Source organism: Cebus imitator, unplaced genomic scaffold (genome assembly GCF_001604975.1).
Source record: "Cebus imitator isolate Cc_AM_T3 unplaced genomic scaffold, Cebus_imitator-1.0 Scaffold384, whole genome shotgun sequence".
NCBI lineage: Eukaryota > Metazoa > Chordata > Mammalia > Primates > Cebidae > Cebus > Cebus imitator.
In genome coordinates, this window is record NW_016107699.1 from 1,338,097 (window position 1) to 1,359,177 (window position 21,081).

The window sequence follows — 21,081 nt, forward strand, 5'->3', positions numbered from 1 at the left end:
TCACTATAGGGGTTGTATTCCAGGACTCTGTGGAGGCTTGGAACCTCCAGCATTACTTTTCAGTGTTTGTACAGGGTCTTTTCTAGATCTGAAAACTCCGTCAGTGGGTACCAGGACCCTGAATGAGTATCCCGTCAAGCTTGCTTCCTTAGCAATAAAATGGACAGGGGCAGATCTACGAGTACCAGTTGAGGAAGTTGAGGGTTTCTGAAGCCAGCTTATTCAGAGCTGGCTGTTCCCAGAACCCAGCTGCTCCCCTCTTTGGGCAGGCCCTCTAGGAGCCCCCAACCCCCTTCGGATCAGCCTTCAGCTTGATGTGGGCATGGTTCCTTTCTGGGTAGTGTTGCTGATACCCGCCTTGGGGTCTACTTGCTTCAAAAGCCATTTGGGGGTCCTGGAACCAAGTTCAAAGGCAGTGTGTTTGCTTCCTAAAATGCACATTTGTGTTTCCTGTAACTATCATTTATTTATTTAGAGAGTCAGTGTCTCACACTGTCACCCAGGCTGGAGTTCAGTGGTGCAGTCATAGCTCATGTCGCCTTGAATTCCTGGCCTTAATCACTTCTCTCACCTCAGCCTCTCAAGTAGCTGAGACCAGAAGTACACCACCATGCCCAGGTTATTTTGAAGATTTCTTTGAGACGGGGGTCTCCTTCTGTTGCCCAGGCTGATCTCAAACTTCTGACCTCAAGCGATCCTCTCACCTAGGCCTCCCAAAGTGTTGGGCCAGGGTGGCTAAATTTGTTTTTTTCTGCAGCAGGACCATGCTTTAGAGGAAGGCAGCCTTGAGTTCCAATCAAAGGACCCCTTTCTAGCAGTGGGGTCCGTTGAGGCTGTGTACATATGTCCCAGCTCTGCCCTGCAGCCACCTCTTGGCTGAAGTTGGGGGAAGCCTGGGTAGCACACGCCAATGTTCCTGTTGGGCTTGGCACTTAGAATCTTCTCCACGAACGCGTCTCTATCCCTTCCCTCCCATTTTATTCCACGGTTTGCCTGAAGTCTTCTGACAAGGGCAGCCATGCGGTGTCTGTGCGTAGCATCTGTGCCCTGGCGTGGTCCCTCCGCCTCAGTTCACCCTCGGTGGCTGCCAGGCTCGGCGTGTGGTCAGGAGAGCAGGGCCCTGGCCTAGCCCAGTCACTCTGTGCTGCAGATGTTAGTGACACAGTTGCTGAGGAAGCCCTGGTGGTCTTTTGGGAGTCCCGGAGTGCCCTGCGCTGGCTGTCTTGAACTCGTGTGAGTGCAGACACAGCGTGGGTTTCTCCCTGCTCACTGTAGCCTCCACCTCGAGTTCTCTGTTTGGCTGAGTCTACTCTGAAGGGAGCTGTGGGGGAAGAATTCACACATGGGGCTCCCCTGTCACCTGGGTTCTTTTAGGGCCACTTGTTTAACAGTCTTAGCTCCTGGGGCAGCTGAGAGCGTGGGTGCCAGGAGCCACCAGCTGTGTGGGTTGCCCAGTGGGCAGGTGCTATGAGCCCTTCTTCCATGGAGGAGGCCCTGGCAGTCCTGGAAAAAAAACTGCCTCCTGAGCCCAGACCTCCCTTCCCCCATCCTCCCAGGGCTGATATCCCCCTGGGTGCAGTCGTTATTCTGATTTTCAACCTCACGGGCCATTTCTCAGCTGTAAATTGTGTAGGCTACTGAGAAGGGGTGGCAGATACTGTCTGGAGTCCAGTGGAAGGCTGCCCTGCTCCCACCTACCTGCCCTTGCCAGGCTCCAGGGGCAGCCAGACTCCTCCTCCTCCTAGGAGCGCCCTGCTCCCATCATAGGTGGGTGGGCCGGGCTGTCACCCGCTTTACATCCTCCTGGCTCTCTGGCCTCTTTCTGCCTGGGGACATCTCCTTTTCTCCAGGCTCCCGGCCGTGGGCCCCTGGTGAATGGAAGGCAGAAACGAGCTACCCCAGCCAAGGCTGAGTGAGTGGCGCTTCCTCTTGGCGATCAGAAGGCTGCCACTTGTTCTGGACCTCTCCCTAAGAGCACTCTCCCGGGCGTGCGGCTTGCGAGGAGTGGCTCCCACACCCCAGCCAGGTGCCCCCCTGGCCAGCACCTTCCAGCCTCCCCTGCGGCTTTCAGTGAAGACCAGGAGCCCATGGGACCGGTGGGTGCTGCATGACCTTGGAGACCAAGGGCCCCTCTTCAGACCCTCACATGTGCTCTGGAGAGCGTGCTGGCTGTGCTCACTGGTGACAGGCACTGAGAAGCTGCTTTGCTGTCGTCTGGGCCTTCCTGCAGATGGGTCTTGCCCCAGGAACCCTGTTCAATTGTGAAGTTGTCCCAGATGCGACCATTTGTAGACATCAGTGTATGAGAGTGTGTGGGGGACACGTGTCCTGTGTCCGTGGAGGGCCCTGCTCTGGGGTGTCCACTGCTGTGGGGCCTCCACAGTAGAGCCCTGCAGTGCTGGCAGCCAGCTCTGTTGGCTTCTGTGGTCGTGGGGGTGTTGGTCATCTGCCCTTGTGTCCGGCACTGCAGACCATGTGTGCGATCACCTGGAGAGGGTGCAGTCTGGAGCCTGAGCAAGGAGCTGTTTGGGGCATCTCTCAGTTGACCCGGGGCTGCCTCATTTCCATCTCCAGGGTGGGGCAGGGCCTAGGTAGGGACTCCATGCTTCCACATGGGGATGAACCTGAGGTGACAGTGTATGTGTGTGGCATCCAGGACTTCTGGGTGGGGTCCGGGGCCTGGCTGCAGGCCTGGTAGCTGAGCCTCACGCCCAGGTCTGGCTGGAACCGTCCGCCTCCATGTCTGATTTCCCTGAGCTGCCGGCCCGTCCCTCTCTGTCCCTTCTCCACACGCTGCAGGCTGGGCAGCCTCAGCTTTCTCTGCCTTGGCCACAGTCCAGAGACTGCCCACTCTCCACACCCTGCCCCACCGCACTCTTGGTGGGTGGGTTTAAAGCCTGCTCCCAGCTCTCCTCTGCACATGCCTCTCTCCAGCCATTCACAGAGCCCTCTTCCTCTTTGTCGCCTGAGGAGGGCCTTCCCCTTCCCCAGTCGCCTCTTCCTGCAGCCTGTCAGGGCTTGCACACTCACTGAATGCTGAGACCCTGGGCTTACTCTCTCCAGGTCGGGGCTGTGGCGGGCTTGCTGTGAGCAGAGGGCGTGTGGCCTGAGCTCAGAGGGGAACCTGCTCGGAGTGCTCCCGCCGCATGCTGTGCCTCGAGCTCCCCAGGAGCCGCGCTTTGGCCTAAGCCCCACCCATGCTGTGGGGGAGCTGGGATGGGACCCAGGACGCCCCATGCTGCCCCACTTTCTCCCTCAGGGCACCAGGGGCTGCCGGGGTGTCCTAGCCTGGCCACGTGGTGCTGCCGGGAGCAGGCCTCCATCTGCTCTTAGAAGGACCTGCGGAAGAGTGGGTGTCAGATGCTTGCTCTTCAGAGTCAGGTGCCTGGGAGCCAGCAGGTTGTGCCTGCTGGGAGTCATGGGGGCTCAGGCCTGGGGAAAAAAAGCAGGGCCATCTGCCCACAATGCCAGGCAGGACACTGCTGCTCAAGGGCCTGTGGACCTGTGGGGAGGGCCTTGGGACCTCATCTTCACCTTGGACCGATCCCAGGGCTGACTGTCAGGTTTCCTCCCTCTGGTAGCACCCGAGGCCCCGCCTGGGTGGGCTGGGGGAGGACGTGTGGAATCCATGGAACAAGCCTTCCTAGCTGAGGTCTGATGGGACCCCAGCCTGACGATGTGTAGAGCCATATGTCTGTGCCCTGGGTGGGGCTGGGGCTTCAGCATCTGGCAGCAGGCCTGAGGGTACTCTCTCGAGCAGCCGTGTCAAAAAGGCATTTTCATGTTCTCTGTTGGGCATTTAATTCCTAGCTGATCTGCCTGCCATCATCAGCACACATTTCTGTAGCACCTGCTGTAGCGCCCAGGGCGAGACACTGAGGAGCAGCCCAGACCCACGGCCCCACTCAGGCACTTAGCCAGAAGAGAGTGGCCCATGTGGGTTCTGCCTGTGCCGCCGGCAGCTGAGAGGGGATGCGCGGTGGGGCCAGCAGGATCCCTCACCCTCACTCTGTAGGCTTCTTGCTTGCAACCATTGTTAGTGCCTGAGATTTTGTTCTCTGAGATCTTTCTTCCCCGCCTCCCACCCCCAGGGATTGCATGTGAGAGCAGGGGCAAGATTACTCAGCCCGCATCTGTGGAAGGAGGATTGGGAATGAGTGGCTGAAGCCAGGGGCTGGATGCCTGTACAGCCTTCTTATCTCTGTCCCTCACCACAATTGCAGTTAGTGATGAATGCTCAGTTTCATCACAGTCGCCTGGTGTAGGGTCAGGCACGAGGAGGGCTGCAAGTATGAACAGACGGCCAGGCTGAGGGTTGACTGCAGCCACGGAGACTGGTGCTGACTGGGCATGTGGGGGTGCAGGATTCCTTCCTCTGTACCCTGGCCTCCCTTCTCCATGGCAGGCGCAGTGGGGTTGGAGGAAGACTGAAGGAGGTAGAAGCAGCAGATGAGAGGTGGCGGCACAGCCGCAGGAGGCGGTGGTGTTCGGACCTGCACTTGTGGGGCGGGGGGGCTGGAGGCCAGCCTGAGCAGGGGAAGAGCCGCAGACCTGACACTCACTGCCTAGCTGGCTGCCCTGCCGTGGGCCATTTTCACCTGGGCTGGATCCCATGTTCAACAGATAGGGCACATGGCTAGCTTTCCCCCACTCCCTTCCCTTGGCGGCACAGGTGCCATGAGTCCTGAGGTCCTCTGTCTCCAGATGCTGCCGTGGCCAGTGTTGGGGCTGTGGTTCCCTTCTAGTTGAGCCTGCGTATTTGGTACTGGCATCTGCCCAGTGTGGGTGACTGAGCCCTGTTGAGCACTGGGGCAGCGTGTTTCATGCAGATGCCACACCTCGCTCGAGGGGGTCAGCCCCCTGGCACCCTGGGTGTTAGCATCACTCTGGATTTCACGGTGGAGCCACAGGGCACGGGCATGGACTGAGAATGTGAGCGAGAAGGGGAGACAGGTTTCATTCACTTCCCACCACTCACCCAGAGCCTCTCTGTGCTCTGAGGGCTGCTGTCTTGCTCTGTGCTGACTTGGTATCTCTTCTATTTGTTTAGCAGCTATTGACTGACAGCTGTCCCCCTGTTCTGGTCCCAGGAGTATAGCAGACACAAGACCCCTGCCCTTAGTGGCCTTACATTCTGACAGGAGCACTGGACAGATGTGCCTGTCTGCCTCGGACTGAGGAGCACAGGGCAGGGCGGCCAGAGATGGGGGTACGAGTGGCCGCCCGGAACATGGGCTGGCTGAGGAAGAGCGCTCTGGCCACAGCAACGGGCAGGTGGCCAGCCCTGCAGCACATGTGTGCTGGGTTCCCAGGTCGCAGAGGAGACTCCAGGGACCAGAGCGACGGGGAGGGGGAGTAGGAGAGGTGGTGCTGGGAGCACGTGGGCTCATTCGCTGCACGGTGTAGGAACCGTGAGGGACTTTGAGCAGCAGGATGTGGGGTCAGACCTTACTTGCCAGGATCACACTCACGCTCACGGTCACATGGAGAGTGGATTGGAGGCCGGGGGTGCAAGGGGGCCTGCCTGAGACCATGGTAGTGGCACAGAAAGCCCGCGGGGCGTGGGTGGGGGACGTGTGGGGAAGAGACAGCTCCTGGTATATTTTGTGGGTAGGGCCATGAGGACCTGCTGATGGGTGGATGTGGGGTCTGAGAGGGTCAGGGAGGATTCCTGCACTCCTCTGATGCAATGGGAGGATAGAGTGAGGCTCTCTGGAGTTGCAGAGGACACCTCACCCGAGGAGCCAGTTCTGGAGGAAATGTCTCAAGTCTTGAGATGCCCCTTAGTCTAATGGGGACAATGGGCAGGCACTGGGCCAGGAGCCCAGAGAGGAGTTGCTTCTCTTTTAAAAAAGAGAAGCGGTCACACCTTTGCATTTCCTGGAATTCCCGTGAATGGAATTGCAGGAGGAACTTGCTGTTCCCGTCGCTGCTGTCACTCAGCACAGCTGCCGGAGGACTCTCCCATGTTCCTCATGGCTCCCAGGCCACTCCTGTTTGAGGTTGAGGCACACTCCACGGATGCTGAGGCCCGGCATGTCGCCTCTCCGCTGGTGGGTGTGCAGGTCCCCTTTCTGACGATCACACCTGCAGCTGCCGTGAACCTTCATGCATGGGTCTCAGTAGAAATATGTGCTCTCCATTCTTTCTATTAAGCTGCCCAGTTGCCTTCTAAAGTTCTGGTTCCACCATTTTGCATCCCTGCCAGCAGCCTCAGGGCCCTGCTTCTACACACCATGGTGAGGCATGTGGCATGCTCATCCCACGGGTACGTGGCATGCTTGTCCCGTGGTCATCTGCAGGCATGTGGTGTGGTCGTCCCATTGGGCACATGGCATAGCCATCTTGTGGTCCTGTTGGGCATATGGCGTGCTTGTCCCATGGTCATCCACGGGCACATGGTGTGGCTGTCTGGTGGCCATCCTGTTGGGCACGTGGCATGGCCATCCTGTGGTTGTCCCATTGGGCCCATAGCATGGTCATCCTGTGGTCATCCCGTTGGGCATGTGGCGTGGCTGTCCTGTGGTCATGGCCGTCCCTGTGCATATGCTGCAGTATCCTGTGCTTGTGTTTGGCATTTCACTGATGGCCAGTGATGCTGAGCATCTTCTTTGGTGAAGTTTGTGTTCCGTCTTTGCCCATTTTCTATTGGGTGACTTGCCTTCTTGTTATTGAGTTGTCAGAGGTGATCATCTATTTTAGATACAAGTCGTTGATCAGATCTGTGTGTTATAAAATGTTTTCCAGCCTGTGGCTTGCCTCGGTAGGTGGCCTGAGCTCAGGCGTGGGCTGTGCATTCTGAGTCCTCTTCCGCTCTGTCTCCCTCTGCAGAGTCTCATTCTGAGTCCTCCTCCGCTCTGTCTTCCTCTGTGCAGAGTTTCTGCTGCTGTGTCTTTGAGGGCAGCCACCTTGGCTTTGCAGCAGCCCACATGCTGCTCATCTCAGACACCTTTGTGCCCACATCTAGAAGTCCAGTTTGGATTTTAAGAAAAATCTTCCTTATTTCTGTTTACCATGTCTCATGTTTCTTCTGGCTTTCTGCGTAGATGGGATACAGTTAGAGTGAGTTTTAAAATGTCGTTGCCTTCTAGTTCTGCCATTTGGCCATTTATGGGCCTTTTCCTATGAATTGATTTGACTTCTAGGAAGGGATTATCTTCCTTTCTTCCTTGAACATGTGGTGGTCTTTGATTAGAAGCAAAACACTGTGCACTCTGTTTTGTTTTGTGTTGCATTGTTTTGAGGGGAGGGATGTCTCACTATCACCCAGGCTGGAGGGTGGTGGCGCGGTCTTGGCTCACTGCAGCGTCAGCCTCCCAGGCCCAGGTGACCTTCCTACCTCAGCCTCCTGAGTAGCTGGGACTACAGACGCACCGTCACTACTGGCTAGTTTTTGTATTTTTTGTAGAGACAGGGTTTTGCCATGTTGGCCAGGCTGGTCTCGAACTCCTAGGCTCAAGCCATCCGCCCGCCCTGGGATCCCAGAGTGCGGGGATTACAGGAGAGAGCCACTAAGCCTGGCTGCTGCATATTTTTGTTTGTAAATCAATACTTTGGAGCCTTGTTTTTGGGCTCAGTTAAGTTCTTCGGGAAGAGTGTGTTTCTTTCAGTTATTTTGTTTGCCCTTCGTTTGTGGGGTTGTGGGCTGTTTTATTAGGGCTGCGTTTTCTCCTGACACACACAGTCTTGCGGAGTGCCTGCTGCTGTCGGTGGGTTGCCGGGGTTTCCGTGCAGAAGTGGCGGAGCTGTTTTGGGTTTGTGTGAGCCGGGAGACCGTCACTAGTCCTTTGAGGGGGCTCTGTCCTCACCTCAGGGGCTCCCTTAGACCCACATCCTGGTCAGTGCCCAGCCGAGGACCCAGTGCAGCCCTTAGAAGTGCTCTCCTCTCTGGCACTCTGAGGAACTGAGGCCCCCCGAGCTGTGCCCCTGGACTCAGGAGCCTGCTGGACTCCATGGGTCTTCCCTGCTGTGCGGGCTCCTTGGGAAGGATCGGTCAAGCGGACGGCTCCCTGGTTTGTTCCTGTTTCTCGGGCACCACCAGCCTTTGCTGCCTGATGTCCATCCAGTGTCTTGAAGGCCATCACTTTGCAGGTGGTGAAGTCGGGTCCCTGTGACCCCACCGTGCCCGGGTGTGGCCGTCCCTCTGGGAGACATCTTAGGGCCTGGGCCTGGAAGGTGTGCTTGCCAGTGACCAGCAGAGGCTGCGCCATGGCCATGCGATCCACTTCATTACTCTTCCCCCTTGCTGGACTTGGAAATCTACGGTCTGCACACACTTGGTGAAACTGAGAGCTCTGGTGATGGTTTCCAGTCCCCTGAACAGTGTTGGATTTCCCCCTCTTCAGCATCTCTGTTGATTTCTCCAGCAGCAAGTCTAATGCAGCTGGGCGCGGGGTGGGGGGCATTGACCACGGGCCCCCAATAGCAGGCTGTGCCACCCTGAGACACGGCCGTTCCACTGCCTGGCCGAAGAGACTCCAGGGAACGTGTCTCTCCACTTCTTCGGACAGGCAGAAGCCTGGAAGTGCCTGGGTGAGAAGACGCCGTCCACGCAGAGACAAGGCAGGAGGTGAAGAGTTTCTCATTGCCACCACAAGATGCGCGTCTCAAGCGTGGGCCTTAGCAGTTAGGCGCGCCCTCCCTGCCCAGTGAGACCCTGTGATTTTAAAGAAATCACGACAGCCATCATCAGTAGTTGCTGTAATGCGGGCTTTCCTTTAAAATCAGACCTGTGTGAGGAGTTCTCATCCACTGGCTTTACGGTCAGCTCTCCGGAGCGTGTGTATCTCACCTGGCAGATGATGAGATCAGTCATCCCACTCCCGCCTGCAGGGCCTGTGTGCCACAGACCCCTCCTGCACACCCAGCAGATGCTCTCGGAGGGGGAAGGAGCAGAGAAGTTTGGGTCAGCCGTGGTTCCCGTCAGTGTTGACGGGATTCCCATGTGCCCGCTGCCCTCCTCCGCAGTTCTTTCTGGAGGCTCCGAGGGCAGTGGTGGGGAGTGGGTCACACGCTGACATGCCGCGGTTTGCCTTTCCTTGCAGAGGAAGACTCAGCCAACCTTCGCAGGTACCAGCTGCCCCATGTACCCCGCACAGACCGAGGCCTGCCATTGGGGCAGCGTCCCAGGACCTCTCTGGGGCCAGCTCTCCTGGGTTTGGATTTTGGCTGTGCCATTTCCCATGGCCTACATTCTCAGACAAGGAAGGGGTAACAGGTGTGGTTTCTGCACGGGGTCACTGGGGGGGTTCCACGGGAGTCACATTCTGGCTAGCCTCAGACACCCAAGGCATCCACAGAGAAAGACACACGGGTGAGCCCAGCAGAGCCGCTGGGAACAGTGGCAGTGTGCCCAGGTTCACGGCATGGCAACTGTGCCAAGGGCAGAGTGCACATATGCATGTGTGCACACAAGCACATGAGTTTTGTGAGCCAGAAGTGCCGTGTGTGCACTCTCGCTGAAAAGAGCTCACGTCCTCGAGCCGCACCTGACCATAGAGCCCTTCCGTTGTGGCTCCATGTTGCCTCCACCACTGCTGCAAATCTGGCCTGGAGCATAAATCACTAGTCTCGGGTAGCTCTGCTCTCCTGAAAAGCCAGGAGAACCAATGGAAAGCTGTTGCAGAAGAGACTAGTTGGGGTGTTCATGGGGCAGCTTCTCTGTGGAAAAATTCTGTGCATTCCTTTGGTAGGGGTTGGATTCATGAACTGACTTTAAAAGAAAGGTGGGTGACTTTTGGTGGGCACACATGTTCAAAGCTGTGTGTTCAGGCTCTCACCCAACTCAATTGTAATTTTCCCGCATCACCCAGATGATTTTGAAGGAAATTCTGAACATGTTTCATCTGTGACTGCTCTGTATGTCTGTAAACAAGAAAGATTCTTTTCTTTAAACAAAATGTCTCGTCATCATACCAAAAGTAGTGATTTTTTAAATAACATTGAGTATCCAGGCTTTACGTTTCTCTGCTATCTCATGACTTGTTTTTAGTGTTGAATGTGGATTCAAATAAGGTCCATGCATTGCACTTGGACGACAGATTTGGAAACTCTTAAGTTTGTATTTTGAAATAATTATAAATTCGTAAGAAGTTGCAAAAATAGCACAAATTCCAGAGCCACCCTCAGCCAAGCCCCTACAGGAAGAGCACCTTACACACTCGAGTGTGGCATCAGACCAGAGGTGACGGGCACAGGTGCGGAGTGATGACTGGGCTGCCAGCTCTGCTCCGTGTGTCTGAATTCCGTCAGTCCTTCCTGTTTATTTTATTCTGCCCACTTATTTTGTTAATGGAGCCTGCCTGCTCTTCCTGTGATGTGTCTCAGGGTCTGAATTTTGCTAATTGCATGCTGTGGTATTGTTTAGCACATTCTTTTGTACTTCCTGTAAATTGGCAGCTGGATTGAGGCCTTGGTCACATTCACATTCTTTTTGTTTGGAGGCCAGTTGACTCCGCTGGTGGCTGTGTTCCTCCAGGGAGGTGTGTAACATCTGGGTGTCTTTTTATGTTGTTTGCAGCTACTGTTGACGGCTGCCTAGAACCTTCCTCTCCTTATAAAGCCAATAATCCCATCATGAGGGCCCCCGTCATGACTTCATCTAACCCTAATGCCATTTGGAGGTGGCACCACCAGAGGTAATCAGAACACTGGGGGTATGGGCTTCAACCTGTGAATTTGAGGGGGACAGAGATTCAGTCCATGACAATAGCCTTTTGATTTAAAGTGTTACTGGTGTCTAAGGAAATACAATTTTCTTTCCTTTGTATCCAAACTTACCTTTTATCAAAGGACTTTCTGTTTGTCAAAAGTCTAGTAATTTTACTAGAAGACCTTGGTGTGTGTTGGTCTGCTGTGACATGTGCCTTTTCCGTATGTAGTTTCCTTTAATTTTGTCTGCTGTTTTCTCTTTTTCTTCCTTTGTAAAAACTTTTAGTTTTCAAGAAGTTGACAATGAAATGCATAGATCTCAAGCGTTCAGCTAGGTGAGTTTTGATAAATATGACTTATATTTATCAAATATAAATCATATCCCCTATAGCCCACACCCCTGTCAAGATGCAAATATTTCCATCTTCCCAGAAAATTCCACCACGTGCCTTCCCAGTCAGCCCTCACTGTTTGCCTGCTACCTCCCTCCCAACAGGCAGCCATTGTTCTGATTTATTTTCATCAAAGACTAATATGGCCTTTTCTAGAACATCAGATACATGGAATCAGATGGTCCCTACTCCTGTCTCTGGAGTTTTTCCCCTGGTATCACATCTGTGGGGCTTAGCTGTGCGTTGCATCTTAGTGGTGGTTTTATGCTTTGGGCTACTGAGTGGTGTTCCGTTGTGTGAATATACTGTCGTTTACTGAGCTGTTCTTCTGTTTGTGGACTTGGGATTGTTTCCAGTTTCTGGCTGTTGTGAACACTGCTGCTGTGAACATTCTTGTTAGGAGCCTTTATGTGGATATATGTTTTGTTTCTCTTGGGTCAGTACTTAGCCACAGAATTATGGAATCCTAGATGCATGTTTAACTTCATAAGAAACTGCCAGCCCTTTTCCTTAATAGTTGTGCCACTTCTCACCCCACCAGCAGTGCATCAGTCTCCTAGTTCCTGCCTTTTTGCACCTTGTGTGTTCTCAGCCTGTGCAAGTTTAGCCATTCTGTAGGGCGTGGCACTTGCTCTTGTGCTTATTGGCTATTATTTTTCTTCCTTTGTAAAATGTCTGTTCCAGTCTTTTGCCCTTCTTAAACATTGAGTTGTCTGTTTTGTTGTTGAACTGTACACCTGCTTTCTGTTGTTTAGAAGTCTTTTGTCAGATACATGCCATCTGTGACTTGCCTATTCATTTTTCTTAACAGTATATTGAATAGAAGCGTGTGTATGTTTAAATTTTGATGAAATATATTTTGTCACTTTTTGGTTAGTGCTTTTTACATTCTAGGAAATCTTTGCCTACTTTGAGCTTGGCACAGATACCCTCCTGTGTTTTATTGTAGAAGCATTGTAGTTTTGCTTTTATGTCTGGTTCTCTGATCTGTCTTGGTGTGAGGTAGGGACTGAAGGTTTCTTTTCCCTCAAAGATACTCCATTTTCTCAGCACTATTTTTTAAAAACATTTCCCTTTCCCCATTGGATTGATTTCACACCTTTGTTGAAGTCCAGTTGACCATGTAAGTGTAGGTCTTGTTCTGAACATTATTCTGCTTTATTTATGTTTATATAAATATTAACGCTACAATGTTTTTAACACTAGCTTTAAGGTAAATCTTGAAATTCATGTGAGTCTTGCTACTTGGTTCTTCTTTTGCAGGAATGGTTGGATCATTCAAAGTCCTTTTGCATTTCCATGTGCATTTAAGAATCCTTTTGTTAATTTCTTTTAAAAATAGGAAATTATTCTGGGATTTTGATAGGATTATATTGAATTAATAAAATTTACATCTTAACAATATTGAGTCTTCTAATCCATGGCCATGGTAAATTTTTTCATGTGTTTAGGTCTTTAATTTTTCTCAGCATTGTTTTGTGCTTTTCAGTGAGAGGTTTGTACATATTTGTGTTAAGATTATTCCTAAATTTAAAAATTCTGTTGTAACTAGCAGTTTTATAAATTGTATTTTCCATTTATTTGTTGCTATTATATAGGAATAAAATTAATTTTCAATATTGACCTTGTACCCCATGATGCCACTAAATTTACTTATTAGCTGTAGCAGACTTGCCAGTTTCCTTAGACTTTTCTGTTGACATCACCATGTTGCCTGCCAAACAAGACGACCTTTCCTTTCCAGTATTTATGCCTCGTACCCCCTTTTCTTGCCTCATTACAGTGGCCTCATCGTGCCACTGGGATAGTACTGAATAAGAGTGGTGAGAGTGCGAAGTGCCCAGAGCCCTTGCGTTGTTCCTGATTTTAGGGGGGTCATCTTTACTCCGTCAGCAGCATTTGATGATAGCTTTCAATTTTTTTAGACGTCCTTTCTCAGCTGAGGATGGTCCCTTCTGTTCCTGGTCTTGTAAGAGTTTGCCTGCATATTTTGCCAATGTGCTTTATCTCCATCTGATTGAGATGATCATATTTTTTTCTCCTTTCATTAATGTGGTGAATGATGTTGATTTTCAGGCATTAGCTAAGCTTACATTACTGGGTGAATCTCTTTTGGCTATGCTGTATTATCCTTTCAGTACATGGCTGAATTCGTTTGTTACTATTTTATGATGGAGTTTTGCATCCACGTTCATGAAGGGTATTGGGCTGTAATTTCCCTTTTCTAGTAATGCTGTTGTCTCACTTTGGTAGCAGTGTTATGCTGGTCATCCTCCTCTGTTTTCTGAAAGAGTATGTGTATGGTTGGTATTATTTCTTATTTATATTGGTAGAATTTATCTGTAAGCCATCTGCACCCGCTATTTCCTTGTAGAAAGGTTTTTAGTTATAAATTTAGATTTTCTGCTTCTTCGTACATCAGTTTTGGTAGCTTTTGTTTGTGAAAAATTTGTCTGTTTTGTCTACAATTTCTTCTACCATTCAGTTGTTCCTTAAAGTGCCTTGTTATCCACTTGGCATCTGTAGGATCTGTAGGAATGCCCCTTTCATTTCTGATATTTGTAATTTATGCCCTCTTCCTCTCTTGGCTTTCTGACTCTTTTATGCTTAGTCTGCTTGGGAAATTGATCAATTTTTTTTTTTTTTGAAATTTTCTGGGCTAACTTTGTGTTGAATTAATTCTTCATTATTTGTCTATTTTTCATTTCATAGATTTCTGTTATTTCCTTCCACCTTGCATTTAATATGCACTTCCTCTTTCTAGCTTCTTAATATGAATCATTCATTTTAAGCTTTCTCTTCTGAGTATTTATAATTATAAATTTCTCCCTAAGCCCTGCGTTAGCTCCATTCTATAAATTTTAATAAATGATGTTTTTATTGTAATCTTCTCTTTACCACTGTTTAATCTGATGTTAACTTCATCTCATAAAAATTTTATTTCAGATTTTCTTCAGTTCCAGGAATTTGTGTTTTTTTTTTTTTTTTTTTTTTTTTGCGTATTTTTTTTTTTTTTTTTTTTTTTTTTTTTTTTTTTTTTTTTTTTTTGTCCATCCTTTCCTCTAAATATTTGAATATATTGACTGGGCACGATGACTCACGCCTGTAATCTCAGTACTTTGGGAGGCCAAGGCAGGCAAATTACTTGAGGTGAGGAGTTTGAGACCAGCCTAGCCAACACGGTGAAAACTCATTTCTACAAAAATACAAAAATTAGCTGGGCATGGTGGCACGCACCTGTAATCCCAGCTGCTCTGGAGGCTGAGGCAGGAGAATCACTTGAACCCAGGAGATAGGGTTTGCAGTGAGCTGAGATTGTGCCAGTGTGCTCCAGCCTGGGCAATAGAGGAGACTCCGTCTCAAAAAAAAAAAAAAGATAAATACATAAATCTTTGAATATATTTATTTCATTCTTTTAAAGTCTTTGTTTGTTGCTCTTACCGTCTTTGTTATCTCTGGGCATTTCTGTTGACTTATTTTTCCCGGTTATGGTTAAATTTTTCTGCTTCGCCTATCTAGTAATTTTTTTGTATGCCAGGTATTGTGGTAGCAATGTTGTTGAAAGTCTCAATTCTGTTTTCCTCCCTTAAAGAGTAGTGTGGTTTGTTCTGGCAGGCAGTTAATTTGCTGTTGGTTAACTAGGATCTATTTGAGGCTTGTTTTTAAGCTTTATTAAGGCAGGTCCAGAGAAACCCTCACTCTGGGCAATTGCAGACATGTAGATGGAGATTGAGGCTCCAATTCCACGGCCATGGTGGAATCTCTGTTGAATACTCAAGGTCTCTCCCATCTAGGTGTGGGAACACATCTGTCTCCTGCCCCATGTGACCTCCCGAACCTCTCCTCAGCTCACGTGCCCCGGAGCTGTTCTCTGCCAGGCCTTGCAGGTGTTCTCTGCACACCCTCAGCTGTTTGTCCAGAGGCTTCCTTGGATCCCTGTGGATGTTTTTGGAGTCCCCTTTCTGTGCAGCTCCGTCCTGACCGGCTCCCCATCCTGCAGTTTTCAACAGCTCAGCAGCTCGAGATTTCCATTCCTGCCATCTCTGCTTCTTCAGACTGCAGGCCCTGCGTGGCTTCGCCGTCCCCACCTACAGCCTCGGAGGCTCCCATGCATTGCCTGTGCGCAGGAGCCACCGTCCTGCGCGGTGTATTCCGGGTCTGAAGCCAGGCGCTTCATAGATTCTACCCAGCTTGTGGTGTTGACAGTGGAGGTGAGGTCCAGTGTCAGTGACTGTCCTGAGTGGGAGCAGAAATCTCATTTTCCTTTATTACGAAATTCTTCCTTCTCATCTTCTGCTTTGACGCTGTGGTGGTTTCTGAGTTAGACTTCATTGCAAAAACGGTTTGTCCTCTCATTCCTGATTCTTATTTTGCCTCTTTTTTCAAATCTTTTCTTAAATCACATTGTTTCTGTGACTGACTGGGTTGTAGTCTTCATACGTGTTATGTGTATGTCTTTCTGGGCTGTTTTAATTGTCAGTGGAGGTGTTACTCTCCTTTTTATTCGTTTTGATTTTCACTGGGACTCAACTGTGAACTTTGAAGTAGCCCCTCTTCCCCGTGGCTTTGCTGTTTCCGCAGCGGGAGCTCCCTCTTCAGTTGTTCCACAAAGTGATTAAAAACACCGGGTCTCCCAGAGTCTCCTTGTTGGAGGGGAGGCTGCAGACGAGCAGGTGGAGGGGCCAGTGTGGTCCAGGCAGTGATGGCTGCAGGGGTGGGCTGGAGACCTCAGGGGGACCCGGTTAGCTTAGTATACATGGGAATGTCCGCATGGAGATGGAGATTGAGGTGTATGAGTGCGTGTGTGTACATACATGTGCCTCCGCGTTCTTCCTGCCGAGAGGGCCTGGAAGGAGTGACACCCACCAGCACCGAGTCCACCGAATGCTCTGGTCTTAGTGGTTTTGTTTTTCACTTGTGTAGACCCAGGGTGGAGTGCAGTGGTGTAGTCATGCTTCACTGCAGCCTCGACCTCCTGGGCTCAGGCGAGCCTCCCACCTCAGCTCCTCAGTAGCTGGAGCAACAGGCACGGGCCACCACGCCCAGATAACTTTTTAAAAACTGTTTTAGAGATGGGGTCCTGCTGTGTTGCCCAGGCTCATCTCAAACTCCTGGCCTCAAGCATTTCACTCACCTGGGCCTCTGAGAATGCTCTGAGATTCCACATGTGAACCACCGTGCCTGGCCAGATCTCAGTTTTTAATTCATTAATTAATTTTTTGAGGCAGGATCTCGCTCTGTCACCCAAGCCGGAGTGCAGTGGCATAATTATGGAACCTCAACCTCCTGAGCTCAAGTGATCCTCCTGCCTCAACCTCCCGTGTAGCTGGGAACACAGACACAGGCCACCACACTTGGCCAATTTTTACATTTTTTGTAGAGATGGGGTCTCACTTTGTTGCCCACGCTGGTCTCAAGCTCCCATTCTCAAGTGATGGTCCCTGCTCAGCCTCTCAAAATACTGAGATTACAGGCATGAGCCACCATGCCTGGCCAGTTTATAATATTCTCCAATGACAAGGACCCCGGGGCTCCTTGGAAAAGGGGCTGATTCCCGGGCCAGGGCAGGGAATGCAGGAGGAGCCTGGAGCGCCCTGCAGTGCCAGGAAGTCAGGACGTGCCCCAAAATGAAAAGTCTGTTGACAGGGGCGCATCAGGACACAGCAGCCAACTGCAGGAGCTCCCCAGGGCCGAGGACGGGCAGTGTGATTCACAAAACAAAGTGGTGGTGTGTTCTAGCTCAGGGTGCAGCCTCAATATCCGCGACTTCATCTCAGTATAAACAAATGGCCGAATATATAAATTGGGGGCACAGAAGAACTTGCAGTAGTTCCTGTAGCTGCTCCTCTGTCAGGGTGGTAAGTGGTGGTCCCCCGCCCCTTTAGTGTGGGCTGCATGCAGTGACTTCCTTCGGGAGTGCAGTGTGGGATGGGGAATATGAGAGCGTCTTTGCATGGGGAGTCATGACAGCCACAGCCTCAGCCAGGAGATCAGGTGAGCTGCCCTGACAGGACGCACCGTGGGCATGGGGTGATGAGAAGGGCGTTTCCCTCTGTGCTCCCCCTCCCCACACCCACAGCCCAGCCTAATCATGAGTAGAGCACCAGATGGAGCCAGACATCTGAGTCAGGTGTGGCGCTTGCTGCGTCAACATGGATTCATTCACTGTTAACATAGACCATCCTAGCACAAGGGTTAGCGATAGGAAGAGTGAGTGTGGGGCCGTGGGGATCCTGTGTTGGCAGCTTCTTTGTACATCTACAACTTTTCTAAAACTGCATGCTTATTAAAGGTAAAGTAACCTCCAACACAGACTCATGGCTCGTGCCCCTGGCCCGTCCCGCCTTTGTTCTGACTGCTCCCCTCTTCGTAGTGCCTCTGCCCACTCCTGTGCTCTCTGTTCCTGGCCCGCTCCTGAGCCTGGCTGTGCCTGGAGAGGGTCCTTTTGCTCTTCCTTTTCTGGGGTGGCGGGGCCAGGCCACACCGGCACCCATCACCAGCCTGCTGGCCTCTGTGGCAGTTCCCCCACCGGGTCTGCTCCTCTTCTCACTGTGGCCTCTGTGGCTTAGTGTCCTTGGGTGCCAGCTGCCCTTCCGCTCCGCACTCCTGCCCCACCCCCTGAATTTTCATCAGTAGGAATACCTGCTCTGCACATGTGCCCCAGTGAACAAACACAGATGAATGTGGATATTACTCTGCACACCAGCCAAGCCCTCTCAGGACAGTCACACACGCCAGAGAGCTGCCGCATGCTGACTGGACCCACTGGGCTCGCTTGGCGTGCTCCCCCCACCATACGCGGCACCTGGTCCTGACAGTACGCCCACCCCCGTACCAACCTCACCACTGCCTTGCCTGGTTGCCTAGCTTCTTGTGCCCAAAGCCTCTACCACTCCCAGCTTCCCTTGCGCTGTGCCCTCCAGCCCCAGCAGGCTCATTCTCCCTGTTGTGGGCCTCTGCGTGACCTCCTCTGTCCAGGCCAGGCCTCCCGAGAGCAGGCAGCTCTGCATCGTGTGCCTCTTGCTCCCAGCCCTGCTGCTCACAGGGACCTCCCCAGACCTGGAGTCCGCTCTTCCTGTGGCTTCCTTTGTCACTTGGGTGACCTGCCGGCACCTGTGTCCCCACTGTTGTTGGTGGAGCCCTGAGGGCAGACTGGCAGTTGTGAGCATGGTGTATGGGTTCATGTGGCACCACAGGGCTGGGGGATGGCCTTGCCAGGGCAGAGGAAGGCCCGTGGGCACATGGACGTCCGGAGCCTCACTGGGCTGTTGGTTCTGTAGAGACGAGTTCCACACTGCCCTTGTGGCTGAGGGACCGGCCGAGTGGGCAGAAGGATACTGTGGCATGTTGGGCCTGCTGCTGCTGCGCTGCTTAGGGAGAGGGGCCACCAGGGGCCGTCCCCCTCTGCTGTGGCGCCTGGAGAGTATGTCTGCACCGGGTCAGCGTGCCGTCTCTGTGCCCAGGCTGTGCGTATGTGTGCAGTCGAGACACCACAGGCCCCATGGCGGCTGGAGTTGATGGCGTGAGCCCGCCTTGGCTGCTTTCCTGATGGCTCTGTGCTCCCCACAGCATCTGGTGTCACGGCTGTGTCCTGACTCCTGCAAGGCTTCACACGGACAGAGGTGCTCCGACAGGGTCTGAGGGGCGGTGGCGGGAGATGCTGGGGTCTCTTGATTGGCAGGAAGCACAGGAAGTATGGCTCCTACACGGATAGAGGCTCCTGATGAGCCCGTAGTGTTGCTGGTGGGGGCTGTCCCTGCCAGTGGGGTCCACACTGACTCAGGTTGAGGAGAGAGCGCTGCCCTCTCAGGTGTTTGCATTTTTGGAATGTGGTGGTCTCCTGTGTGCAGACCACTGGAAGGAAGGCTGGGGCATGCTGCTCCCTGCACCCCCATGGGGAGCTGCTCGGGACGTTTCTCCTGGGCTGGGTGCCCTGTGGCTCTGGCTGGCAGCCTCGGCCCAGCCCCATCCAGGCACCCAGAAGCTGGTGGGCCCCTTCTCTCTCTAGGGCCATCCAGCGGGAGAGCTACTTTGAGTACCTCCAGCTGTGTACACACTGCAGGACAGGGCCACCTATCTGTCCGTCCGTCTGTCCCCAGTCTGAGCACTGACTTGGTGGGGCTGGGCCACACAAGGGTGAGACCTGGAGCTCGTCAGCAGAGCTGCTCCTGTGCTCAGAAGGGCTTTCCTGGGGGAGCACCTTGAGATGGACTCCAGGACCTCTCTGATGAGTCATTCTTGCCGGCTGAGGATGGCCCTGTCCTCTCCCTTCTGACCCCACCCCCACTGCCTTTTCTGCCCTGCCACTTTGAAAGGCCGATTCAGATGCTCCCTTATTTAACCAGCCTTGGCCAGCCCTTGCCTCTGGAAAGGGAGCAGCTGTTTGTCTCTGCCAGGCGTCCCATTGGCCAGGGAGTGAGGGTGGAGGGCCGAGAGGCTGGAGGGCCCGGGCAGCAGGCACTTGCGAGTGCTGGCCATCCAGTACCCCACCGCTTCCCTTCCCTACTGCCCACATCATGCTGGGAGACCACTGCAGTCTCCCTGAAGACCAAGCCCTGCCCAGCCAGTCCCCCAAAACCGGACTCTGCTACAAAATGGTGCTTCAGGCCATCAGCAAAGTGCTCAGGTGACACCTGCCGGCTTGGCCGGGGGAGGGGTGTGGTGTGTAGGACGTCTGTCTGTCTGTCCTGTTCCTGCGCCCAGGACGTCAGGCTGGGGAGGCAGCGGACTGTGTCCGTGGCTGCCCTCCCGACGTGGCCAGCAACTTTGCAGTAAGCTGTGCTGGGCAGCCCTCAGGCCATCCAGGGCAGAGGTGGCTGTGTAGCCCCGGGCCAGCCTGGCGGGTTTGCTCTGGAGCCTGGCCGAGTGGGGCTCTCCTTAGCCGCCTGCATCTCCTCTGCTCTATGGGGGGGCAGCGGGTCTCGATGTCCTCAACTTTTGGGGCTGACCCCACCTTGCCAGCACAGAAGCCTGCCCTCCTGCAGCCCACAGGATGTGGAGCCCCAGTCGCCGCGGGTGTGCCTGCCTGTGTCCCAGCCCACCGGGGCACGGGCTTTGGCCACCCAGGCGGAGGTGACCCAGAGGCTGTCCTTGAGTGGCCTGGTCCAGAGAAGTAGCACAGGGCTCCTGAGCGCCTGGTTTTGTGCTGGCTGCCATAGGGAGGTTACTGGAAGATCCATTTCTGACACTTTCTTCACTACTTTCTCTGACCTGCTGCAGGGATGGCTCCCCTCCGTACATTCAGGGGGCCGTGTGCAGGGGCGTGTGTGGGAGCAGGAACCCGTGCTTGAGCTTGAGGGCCCCGGGGAGTGGGGCAGGTACCGCCCGCTGCAGCAGCAGATGTGTCTCCCCGGTAGGTCGCTTAGGGGTGTGTGAGGCAAGCATGGCCTGCTGGACATGCCCCCCAGGGGCCGGGGCTGTGGCACGCATGTGCAGCTCTGTGCCTCTGCCTGTCCCTGGGCACCCGGCTCCATTTTTCTCTTCGTGGGATCCTTCCCTGCCTTCTGATTGCCAGTGTGTTCAATGGGCAGGGCCCTACAAGTCAACCCAAGGGTGCCAGCCGATGACCCCGCCAAACGTGGCTTATCTGAAGGTGAAGCTGAGGTTTTGGAAACGTGTGGACAAGTTGGCAGTACACGTGAGTTCAGATCAGGAATGGTGCCTGACATCAGTGGGGTGATGGGACTGCATGTGTGAGGGACTGGTGTGTGAGAGAGAAATGTGTGTGTGTGTGTGTGTGTGTGTGTGTGTGTGTGTGTGAAGGACTGGCGTGTGTGTGAGGGGACTCGTGTGTGTGTGTGTGTGAGACTGGTTGTGTGTGAGGGGACACGTGTGTGTGTGTGTGAGGGAACTGGTGTGTTTGAGAGAGGACTCGTGTGTGTGTGTGACTGGTGTGTGTGTGAGGGACTGGTGTGTGTGTGAGGGACTGATGTATGTGTGAGGGGACTCGTGTGTGTATGAGGGACTCGTGTGTGTGTGAGGGGACTCGTGTGTGTAAGGGACTGGTGTGTGTGGGGGGACACGCGTGTGTGTGTGTGTG

At 53.0% G+C, this 21,081-nt stretch overlaps 1 protein-coding gene across 4 annotated transcripts in view; it reads left to right on the forward strand.

The window, feature by feature from the left end:
* The window catches only part of MOB2 (MOB kinase activator 2), a 71,782-nt gene that overhangs the window by 33,290 nt on the left and 17,411 nt on the right, over positions 1-21,081 (forward strand). For 2 of the 4 annotated variants that reach the window (XM_017507759.1, XM_017507760.1), the window contains exon 1: positions 19,338-19,668. The exons of the other annotated variants lie outside the window; for them this stretch is intronic. In XM_017507759.1, the coding sequence (XP_017363248.1) occupies positions 19,559-19,668 (110 nt within the window). In that variant the 5' untranslated portion in view covers positions 19,338-19,558. Of the gene's footprint in view, positions 1-19,337; positions 19,669-21,081 lie in introns of those variants that run through there. 4 annotated transcript variants of the gene reach the window in all.